Source organism: Athene noctua, chromosome 16, assembly GCF_965140245.1.
Source record: "Athene noctua chromosome 16, bAthNoc1.hap1.1, whole genome shotgun sequence".
Classification (NCBI taxonomy): domain Eukaryota; kingdom Metazoa; phylum Chordata; class Aves; order Strigiformes; family Strigidae; genus Athene; species Athene noctua.
The window spans coordinates 1,653,248-1,664,473 of record NC_134052.1 but is presented as its reverse complement, the minus strand read 5'-3'; the positions used below and the strand labels follow the sequence as shown (position 1 = coordinate 1,664,473).

The 11,226-nt window shown below is 45.4% G+C and overlaps 1 protein-coding gene across 1 annotated transcript; it reads left to right on the top strand.

Moving 5' to 3' along the window:
* The first annotated feature begins 561 nt into the window (after positions 1-561).
* On the top strand, positions 562-6,625 carry DYNLRB1 (dynein light chain roadblock-type 1). The gene is made up of 4 exons (XM_074920492.1): positions 562-626; positions 3,384-3,459; positions 4,834-5,001; positions 6,127-6,625. Exons 1-4 carry the CDS (start codon positions 624-626, stop codon positions 6,168-6,170), a joined length of 291 nt encoding a protein of 96 aa, XP_074776593.1. The 5' UTR covers positions 562-623; the 3' UTR covers positions 6,171-6,625.
* Positions 6,626-11,226: the final 4,601 nt, after the last annotated feature.

The window sequence follows — 11,226 nt, the reverse complement described above, 5'->3', positions numbered from 1 at the left end:
ATACCGTCACTGTGTAGGTATGATACCAGCTGCGGTTATGTTTGATACAGTTCTCGAGCCTGTTAGTTTTGCCTTCAGAGTATCAGATGTCCCCGAGCCTTTCCAAGGGCGAGCTGAGCGTTTACCCCTTTCCTCCTGCCAGGGGCAGGAGCCACCCTTCCCCGCAGCAGGTGGGGTCCAAGGGTTTTCGCTGTCTCCTCTCTTTCAGGGGTGCACGATGCCTGCAGGCTGCCCGTGGGGCCTGGACTGACCTTCCCGCCCCGCCCCGCACCTCCCCTTGTCTTGGGGGGCTTCAGCGGCAGCTGAGAGGGGGGGGGGGGGGGGGTGTCACCGCTCCCCGACCCGTTTCCTTTATTCGGGGATGAAGTTGTGAGGGTTTGCGCTGAAGGTGTTTCCACGAGAACAACGACACGACGGGGACCAAGGGCCCGGTCTCGGAGCTGCCGCCGGGCCCCGAGGGGATGGGAGGGCGGGGGGGTGTTACCGCGGGAACGGCGCCGCCGCCGCCGGCCGAGTGCTTCCGGGTCAGGGCGGGGCTGGCCCCGCCCCTCTCCCCGCGGATTGGCGGAGCGGGCGGCGCAGGCGCGCGGGGCCGTGACGCGGCGGGGAAGCAGCGGCTCGAGATGGTGGGTGAGGCGGCGGCGGGCGCCGCGGCCCGCCCGGGCCGGCGGCACCGGGGCCTGGGCTGAACAGGGGCGGGGGCGCTGCCCCGGGGCCGGGCGGGCTGGCGGGCGGGCCCCGCGCCGCGGGGGAGAGGCGCCGCCGCTCTTGCCCGGCCCTCGGGGGGGCTCCGGCGGGGGGAACCGCCGGGTCCGCAGCAGGCGCAGGACGAGGCGGAGGGGTCCGGCCCTGGGCGTTCCTCTGCCAGACGGGCTGCCTCGTCCGCGCCGCCTTGCTTGTGGGCGGCTGTTTCATCTCTCTCCGGTTTCTCTTAGTCCCCCCGGCTTGGCTTGGGTTCGGTTTCTGCGCTGGGAACGCGCGGGTGGGGCCCCGGTTTTGTTAAGCGGGTGTTTTGGGCGGAGGTTTCAGGTATCGCGTGGCTGGTCGGTGTTTCACACACGGGCGGCTGAGGAGGCCGCTGCGTTGTCACGGAGGGCTGTCACCGTGCGGCGGAGCCCAGCCTGCCCGCTGCCCCACATCATTGCAGTGGAAAGCTCATCGTTCCCGTAAACCTTCGGTTAATTCTGCCAAGCACTGAGATACGCCGTGCGATGGCAGGCTGAGGACAGAGTCAGAGCAATATCTTTGCATTTCTTATGGCCACCAGGTTACAATTCCTAAAACTGAAAGCAATCGGGGGAAAAGAAAAAAAGACTGTTTTAAGGCAACTGGTTGTTTAACATTCTGTGGAACCTGGAACGTATTTATTTTATTGTAATTGTATTGGAGGTTGCTTCCTGTTCAGATGTGTTGTTGGCTAACACATATTCATGAAAATCGGGCTCAAAATATGTGGAAAAGTTTCTAAAGAAACAATTACTGATCTAAGTTATAAATGGGCAGTTGAAATGTTCTGATAAGGCATTTTTAGGCAAACCTAGGAGTTAAAGCTTTGTAGATGAAAAAAAAGGAATATAAAGGTTATAGTTGTATATACAGCAAAGGTTATATAAGAACAAATTGGTGCTGGGGGAATATTTACTCTGCTTTTCCAGAGTGCAGCCTCCCTTCCCCATATATTACCTCTTGTAGTTACTCAGCCTTTTTTTTGTTTGTTTCACAAGCTGAATATATAATTTCTTTCTCAGTATTATTTTTGCTGGTCTGGCAAGTTGAACAGACTTGTGGAGGCGTTGGACGAGCACCAGAGCTAGTGTGTGTGAAGTGGTACATGTGTGTCGGGGAGTAAGAATGGCAGGAGCAAGACATGTCAACAGCAGTGAACTGTTAGAGCAGATCATCCCACCTTGTGAGTTATATTATCTGTTGGTTGTTAGAAGAAATTAAAAATCGGTATCGTTCTGCATGGATGATGCTTTGCATCCAAATTTGTTACAGTCCAATGAAGAGAAGTATTTGACAAATCAGGACTTAAATACAGGTAGTAAATAGTCAGAAAATTATTTCAGACTTAACAGTTTGCCACTGTGTTTCTCTAAGCATTTGTGCACGCTGTAGCTTATTCTTTCTTTCACTTCCCTTGACTGCCATTTGAAAATAGTCCCAGCATACAAAAATAATCAAGAGCTTTGTTGAAAAGACTGGACTTTTCTGTGCTGGTTAAGACAGAAGAACTCTGCTTCACAAAGACCAGTTCAGGTGGTACCATCTCTTACCAGTCCATGTTTCTCCAAGCTACCCATAGAAACAGTGCTCTGCAGAGAGTTTGCTGGACGTTCTGAGGTTGGGGCCGTGTTGTTTTGTTGGGGCAAGTCCTTTTCCCAGCAAACAAGGCTTATAACATGACTGTGCTCGTTTCTTGTGGGGTGGGAATGGAGAGAGGGTTAACTGTCGGCCAAACGCCCTATACAGGTCTCACCTTTCCCAAGCCCAGGTGATTCTTGTCTTCCCTCCTAGACCATTTCTGTGGGACTCTCTTGCAGGATCTGAAAGATGCTGCATGTCTCTGTTTCCTTGAATAGGAATAAAAAAATGCCAAATCCTCACCCAGCTATGGAAAACAGCTCAGGTGCTGAGGTTTTATGATCCTGTTAGACAACCTGCAGTTAAATTTTGATTGATGTCTTGTAGCAATGGAAGTTGTGCAGTAGGGTTTGAAAGATCTTCTGAAGTTGATGGTGATGTTTACAGAGAAGGAAAAGGGACTATTGCCTTAGCCTTCAGTTTCCATTTTTCCTTTTTTTTTAAGTTGATTTTGCAAAGTTGTAAATTATTGTTAGTGGCTATAATCTTGTAGCTATCTCAACATGAATAAATAACATTTATTCATTGGTTTTCCCCTCACTTTTCTTATTTATAATTGTTCTTAGCATTTATTTGATAAGAAAAGGTAGTTTCGTACACAGAATGTATCTCTTTTCTATTTTTTTTTATAAATTCCATGTATATTTTCATACATGATTTTTGCTTGCCACCTAAATTGTAGCAGTCTGACTAATCAGTCTTCCAGTTGCAAGCCTACAGTAAGGAACTGATGTGTGATGTTGCAGGAGGTCTGAGGAGGAGGAGAGAGGGAAGGATTAGAGGGGAGTTCTGAGTTTCCACAAGATTATAATCACAAATGGGAGAAGAGTGATGGAAAACTACTGAAAAGGTCATGCAGAAAAGGTCGTACAGACACTTTGGTGTATAGAACAGTGTGAGTACTGTCTGTTTGAATCACCTTTGTGCAGCTTCATTTTCAGACACATTATTACAAAGCTGTGGTGGAAGGCAAATAGCAGCTGTAATCTTCTATTGATTTGTGCTTTCTCCATTTTCAGGCTGAGGTGGAAGAAACACTGAAGCGAATTCAGAGCCAGAAAGGAGTGCAAGGAATCATTGTTGTTAATTCTGAAGGTACCGTGTCAGTCTTGGTCTTCTGAGATATAACTTACTCTAAACATGCGTTTTAAGGGCCACTGAGTGTACTCCCTGCCATTCAGTTATACTCTGTCTTGAGTAAGGGTTTCCCCGTAGCTGAAGCGGATAGACAACAGTTAGGCTACAAGAGAAAATTGGATTCTTCTTTCTGCTTTTCTGCAGTCTCACTTTATTATTTTAGGAAATAAATAAAATAAATTGCAAAAGCTTAGGAATATTTGAGTTACGCCAGTGTTTGAGACTGTTCTGTCAAAATCAAACCTTTATCAGCAGTGCTAAAAGCTCTCATGACATCTGAAATCTTGCTGCTGTGCATGTCCAGAATGCTGCTGCCTTGGCAGGCTCAGGTGGCTCAGCACCTGCCTCATGCTCATGGCCTCAGGAAACTCATAAGCTCGTTGTCTCTTTTGGGAGTCATTGAAGGGTCCGACAGAGCAGGCTTGCTCAGAGCACTCTAAATATACCGTGCGCAGCCCAACTTCTTAAAATGGTGTGATTATAATTTAAATTGAATATTTCCTGGAAATAATCCTTAGAAAAGATGATGGATAGCAGCATATATGAATATTTTGAAGATCAGATCATTGTGGACTTGTATGCAGCTTGTGTTCCTGCTTGCTGCTTTTTCATGATGCTGAATAATGGACTGTGCTCTCCAGGCTGAAGCTTCACTTACGTAAACATACACCTGCAGCAGTTTTTCTGCCATGCCAGTACTGGGTAGTTGGCTTCTGCATTGTTCTGACACATGAGCTGAATTTTGACTGGCTTTTTGTGGGAAAACATATTTAATGGTGGCAGAAGTATAAGAGAGGGAAAGCCCTGGCCAGACAGTGTCAGTGTGTCTGGTTGGTCCTCCTGGCTGGTGCACAGGAATTGAACCAGGGACCTTACAGGGCTGTATCAGGTCATACGGCCAAATGTTGGGGTCTCAGCTTTGTAACTGTGTGCTACAGCAGCTGATGTCCCCTGTAATCAATGCTGATCCCAACCTAGCTTACTTGAATACCATTTAACTGTGATGTTCAGGAGCTTTTCTGAAAGGAAAAGCTGTCCCTGGTCAGGAGAACAGAACTGAAACATTGGTATTTCCTTTCTCCCCCACCCCAATATTTATCTTTGTTATTATTTATTTCTATTTATAAATCTCATAAATAAATAAATGAAACAGCAAAAGTAAAGCACTGATGCTACTTGAGGTAAACAGTTATGTTCATGTTGTTATTTTAAACCTTTAAAAAGAACACTCCTAATCCCTGGTGTAGTGACAACATCTGCTTAAGGTTAAATAGCCACCCCAGTTGGACCTGATGATGCCACTAACCCTTTGTTTCCCCTGTTTCTTTGCAGGTATTCCTATCAAAAGTACTATGGACAACTCCACAACGATTCAGTATGCGAGCCTCATGCACAGCTTCATCATGAAGGCAAGGAGCACTGTGCGAGACATTGATCCCCAGAACGACCTCACGTTCTTGCGGATCCGCTCCAAGAAAAACGAAATCATGGTTGCACCAGGTAAAAGTGAGTGGGGTGAAAGCAGGCATCAGGGGATCCAGCAGAATTCTTTTCTTGTGAGACTGACACTATCAGCCTGAGAGAAAAGTTCTGTCTGCTGTTTTTATTCATATTGTATAATCTTTTCCAATAAGCTGTTTTGCTTTCCTCAGAGTGGAAAGCTTTTATCAGTGACCTATGTTGACTTTTCATGTTTGAATGTGGGAAATCACTTTCCTCGTTTCATGTTGATCAAAGTTGAAAGTGTTAAATAGTGTTTGAGAGTGTGTTGCAGCCTCTCATACTTTCTGTTTTTCAGTATAAAACCACAAGAGTCAGGAAGGAATATGTTTTGAGAGCATTTTCGGTTCAGTGCTGTAGACTAAATGATAAAGCAAACCAGTCTTAATAGATTTTCCCATTCAGAGGAAAGGAATAGAGCATATTGTAGCTGCAGTCATGAACTGTAGGCTATAGCAGCAGCAACCTTCTTTTCAGGAAACGTTCTCAGTATTTCATCAAATTAGGAGACGGGAAGCAATGAGATGAGTACAGTTCACTAATGTGGCAGGAACTCAGCTTTGCTCCTTCATAAGGCATCGGCTCCATGGTGGGTTTGTGCTGATGGAGAGGCAGAGGAGGAGGGGATTGCAGTTGCAGTAGACTGCTCTGCAGGGACTGGTCAAGGCAGATCTTAGGACAGGCTTTGGGGTTTATGCTGAGGCAGCCTCTGGTTTCCATATGAAGGATGAAAAGAGAGGAATAAGCGTTGTTCCAGCAAAAAATGTAGTTCAGCCACTGTAGCCCAGCAGTGTGGCTGGGAGATAAAGGAAATCTCTGTCTTGCACCACCTCTTTTGATTCCATCATGGCATGTGCCAGTTCCTCTTATCTCCTAGGCACAAACTGAGTTAAATTCAGTTGGTCTTGGGAGCATGAAATTTCTAAAGCTGAGACTTTTTCTCAGTCAGACTCATAAAAATAAGCGATCTGACATGCCAAGCCTGTTTTGCTCATTGAAAAGGAATGTCAGGACTATATAGTTCCCATGTTGTATCAGTGAGATAGGAGAAAATGTTGAAATTTACTTTGCTGTGAATAAATACTAGCAATGAAAGCATAATTATGTTTTCTTTTTTCTCTCCAGATAAAGACTACTTTCTGATTGTCATCCAGAATCCAACTGAATGAGTACACTGACTTGGTCTGTTTTTTTCCCTTTATCCAGCTGGGTTTTTTTTAATTTAATGGTGAAGAGTAGAGCATTAGTGTTAACTCTGCTGTGCCACTTCAACAATGTGTGGAAAAACTAAAGTTTTTGTTTACAAAGAGAAAAGTGGCACCTTTTTTTTTTTTTTTGTATCACAAGTCATTTTGAGGAGGAGTTAGTGAATTAGGCAGTAAAAAATGCAACAGATTCTTTTACTGGTTAAGATAATATAAAATTCTAATAATGTTCTAAAATATTATTCTTTGTGTGTTTTCATGCTTCTGTCACCACTATTTGAGATATGCTTTTACACTATTACTTCTGAATGACTGTAAATACGAAACTTGCCTATCCTCTAGTTCTGTCTTATTCTGTTGGTTTTACAAGTTACTTTGAAAAACTCTGACCATATCAAATTAAAAAGTGTCATCAGTGATTGTTTGTCTTATGTGTTTTCCTTCTGAGGATTTTAATTAATCTCATAATTGATTGAGCTTTTCTTCAAAAAATAGAACCTTCCTAGGACTATTTTTACTCATCTGTTGCTTTCTCTAAACTGGGATTTAGTCTGAGCGCATGTGCAGTGTACTCGTTAATTGCCTCATATGTTGGAGCATTCCCCCCCCCCGCCTTCCTTTTTGTTTCAGACAGAAGTGTTGTGGCTAAGTAAGGCCACCAAACGACCTGTTGGAGCTCTCATACTATCACAATTCAGTAGCCAGTTTGATCTGGTATCTTCCTTTAGTAATTTTTTTATTGATGGCTATTTAGGAAAAAAAAAAAAGTCATCTGGTTCCTCCAAAATAATAAAGGGGTGATTTTTGTAGCCTTGGGAGAGCCACAACTCTGGCTTGTGCTGAAGAGTCTTAGTGATGTGCAGAACGTCAGAGCCCGGGTTCAGAAATGATCCGTATTGTCTTGCGCTGCGTTTCGTGGGGTGCTGGGGTAGGTCAGTGCAGGCAGTGGCTGCAGCAGGGAGCAGTGCTTGGGGCGCCTGGCTCCTTCCCCCTCGTTTGTCCCACAGAGAAGGGGGGGGCTTGTGGGGGTAGTGTGGCTGCTGCTTGTGCTGTGGCCACCTCACGTCTGCCCTCAGAGTGCTGGTGTCAGGAGTGTTTGACCAGCCTGAACAGGAGTTTATCCCGAGGTGCACCTGAGCGGAGGCACAGCCTGCAGCTACGCACGTACTGTGCAGTTAAAGAAAGAACCTTGACTGAGTAACTGCAGTTCTGTTAGAGGATGCTGTTTCTTGTGCTGGGGACGGCTCACTACTGGCTCGCAGATTAACCTGTGTTTTAGACCTGCTCTTTCAAAATTGCAGGCACTAGTAGGAACATGTGATACTGTCCAGTTCTACACTGAGGAACAGTCTAAGAATTTATGGATGATCTCAGCAGGTTAGGAAGTATTCCAGGCAATTGGCTGCAGTGCATTTTTGGGAATCTTTAGTGAAAATGTGGATGTTGACCTGGACACTTTTCTGGATTTCAGAGCAGGAGCTGACGGGGTGAATAATGTGGTGACTTAAACACTTAACCTGTGTGTTCAGCATTTGTTTTCTGTGCATTTTCAGACTTGAGCATTAATTTATAGACTGTGTCTAATTTTTTAGGTAGTCTTTATGACCACAAAGGTCAGAAATGCTTTTTGAGATCTGTCAAGGCATCTGGGTGAGGGTGCTTTACAGTATTTTGGGTATCTCAGCTGTCACTGTGACTCAGTGTTGAACTCTTTCTGCCATCAGCATATGACTAAATTGGTGTAGCCTTGGGATCACATTTTGTGCAAAGAAGTGACTGACATAAACATCCATCTCCTAGTTATAGAAAACTGTGCTGTGTGAGTTACCTGTCATACTCACTGGCCCTTTTATTGTTGGCTTTTGGTTTAAGCCATGCCATCGAACCAATGACTAGGGTCTGAAATCATGCTCTGCATTTGGAGTAGTTCCTGATACACAGCAGCTTATATAATGTGATTTGTCATCATTTAATTGAATGCTGTCTCCAAAAAAATTATCTCCAGCAAGCTGAAGTCTCTTGAATAGTGAGGCAAGGCAGAAGATAAATGTGACTTCGGTTATCTCCCTTATCTTTTGTTGTTCGTAGCCAGAGAAATGTTTCCTTGAAGGTGGTGACCTGCTTATGCATTTTGGCTTTCCCTAGCAGGTGGCAGTGTTACTCTTTAGAATGGTGAAGAATTTCTTTAGTGTCCTGCATTCTTCGGGAAGATTCCTTAAGGATAGCTGTCCTGTGGTGGTTTTGTGTTGTATCTGAGTTTAGGACAGAGTGTGTTGAGGTGCTTTTTTTTAAAAAAAAAACAAGCTGTAATAAATAACCCTGTTGCAAAACAAAGTTCATTACCATTTTCTGCATTGTGTTGAGACCATAAACTTGCACTGAAATTCCTGCTTTATGCCGATTGTTTGGGTTTGCGGGTTGGTTGGGGGGGATGGGGATGAGTTTGGTTTTATGGTGTTTGGGGTTTTTTTCAAGGACTGCTAGCAGTCTGACTTAAAATAGACTCAGGAATTTTAATAAAAGTATCTTGAAGCTAGTTTTGGAACCTGGAGGAACTTTTTTTAAAAAATGGGGAAGGGGTGGGGTGGATGAAGCTGAAGAACAACAACTTCCATTTAGATACTTACTATGGAGAAGTGTCTTGGATCGGGAGCATCAGTCAGAGAGATCTGGCTGGAAGCAATTCCTCTGTATGCAAGTTAGGGAAGGATTTCACTTTTCCCATCTTATCTTAAAGAGGGTCGAGAAAGAGATCGGATGAAGCTCTGCTGAGTCGGAGCCTAGTCATTCGTATGGTAAAATTATTGTCAAATTGAGGAAGAATAGAAAAATAACCATGGTTGTCATCCTTTTTTTGTAGCCAGAAAGCATGACGAGGCAGTTCAGAGGAGGGCTTGAAGCTTAGAGCTGCTTTGTGTTGTGGTTGGAGACTGGCCTAATTTGCTGCCTTGGAGAAGTTGGTTTTGACAGATCCTTCTCTGAAAGCAGAGGAGGCATCTGCTGCCGAAATGTGGAAACAAACCCTAATGCATTAAGAAGCTAATGAAAGGAGGTTTGAGGTATGGCTCTGGGCTGTGAAGAGCAACACTTGAGGCCCAAGGACGTGCTCTCTTGTGCTGACTTTGCTCTGAGATAAGGCTCTGGCAGAGGAATGGAGGTGATGACATATTAATACTGCAAAAGCCAGGCTTGTCGAAACTCATTTCTATGGATCTTAGAGCAGCTCTTTAAAGCTGCTCCAGCTTCCGTTTGCTCCAGCGCCCTCCCAAGCAACTTCATCTGCCTGAGATGGCTGAGCTCTGATTGTGCAGTGCTGCTCTTCACATGCGGGACGTTGATCTTGTCTTAATGCTTTTGCTGTATGTTGCTACATCTATAGGGCGTGACAGTCTGGCATAGATAGTTACACCAATATAGGCTGGCCTTACGTTGGTAGAGCTAGAGCAGCTCCTTGAACCAGTAGAGTCTGTAGGAAAAGCTGTGGCAGCTGGGGTGTGCAGGGGCAGTGAGCTCTGACACACGCCTCCATGTCAGCAGAAGCCTGAGCATCGACACCATTTCTGTTGACATAAATACACTTCCTTTAGGATTCCTTTGGGGAGATTTCCTTCCACTAGCACGGTTTCACAAGCGTCCAGGGGTGCTTATTATCAGTAGTGTTTACCCTGTAGGAGTGCTGGCCTGTGTAAAGCTCAGTGTTGCTCCTAGGTGATGTTAGGGCTGGTGCTGGGTTGATATGGCTGGTTCTTTCCATCTTCTTTAAACCTTTGATTGATCCACGTTTTTTTGGAACTGAAGTGCACCTCCTGAAACAAGGAGTTTTGCCAGTGATGTCAGTAAGAACAGGCAAGAGAGGTATTCACATGTGCAAGATTTTTCAGGAAAGCTGAGGGCTGAAGGAAGAAGTGTATAAATCATACACTGTTGTACTAGAAGTAAAGCTTCCATGATCCATGCCCCATTTTTTGTAAGCACATTAACATGCTGAGAAGTGCCAGAGCTTCCATGAACCGGTGTCTTTTCTCCCAGTCTGGGTGTATGGATAATCTGTGGAATTATGGCCACAGTCCTGCAGTGAGGTCTGCATGGATAAAATCAGGGCTCTGATCACTAAATTAGAGTTCCTCATGCCTCATCCAAAAGGGGTTAACGCTTTCTAACAACAGTAATAGAAAATCCTTTGCCTGAGGATGCAGCCTGTAAACCTGACCAGCTTGCCACGTTTAATTCAACGTTACTGCTTTCCCTTATGTATTTTCTGATTAAAAGGACCTATATTGGAAATGAATGTCTCTACTTGTATCTTAATTATAAAAGTGTATCTGAAGTGTTTACATTTCCTTTACCAGTATCTCTGTGTTTAACTACTGCTACTGCTTGGTCAAGGAAAAATCCATGATGTTAGCCATGAAGGTAATTGTTTCCTTTCTTGGGTAAACTCAACAAGGAGAAAAGCATTTGTTTGACTGCAGTTAAATATATTTTTCTTTTAATTGGTGACACGTTTAATAATTGGAGCAGTTTTTTAATAGATGCATCTTTCATGTCTTTTTTTACCAAGGTTGTACTTAATCGTTTAATATTTTGTGTTTATTTGTTCCACGCCAATTCCCTGTACACCATGAAACACTGCTTCGGCAGATTTCCGCTTTTGTTGCGGCACAGGTTGAGGGGAGATGTTAAACGTGGCTCTTGGTGCAGCGTTGACACCGTTTGCGGCTGGGGGTCGATCCATTTACTGTAGGTGCAGCAGCCGCCTGTGCTGTCTGTAGTCACGCTGCGGTGTTGGAAACTCTCAGCGGAGATGTGGCTCGAGGCCGCGGGGACAACAGCAGCCTCGGCAGCGGAGCGGTGACCGAGGGGCTGCAGCTCCCCGCTGGCCCGGGGAGGCCGGGTTACGGCCGGGTTACGGCCGGGTTCGGCGGCGGCGGCAGCTCCGCCGCACCCCCGGGCCGGGCCGTCTCGCCTGGCATCCCCGCGCGGGTGCGGCCCCGCACGGCCCCGGGCTTTGCTGGCGGGA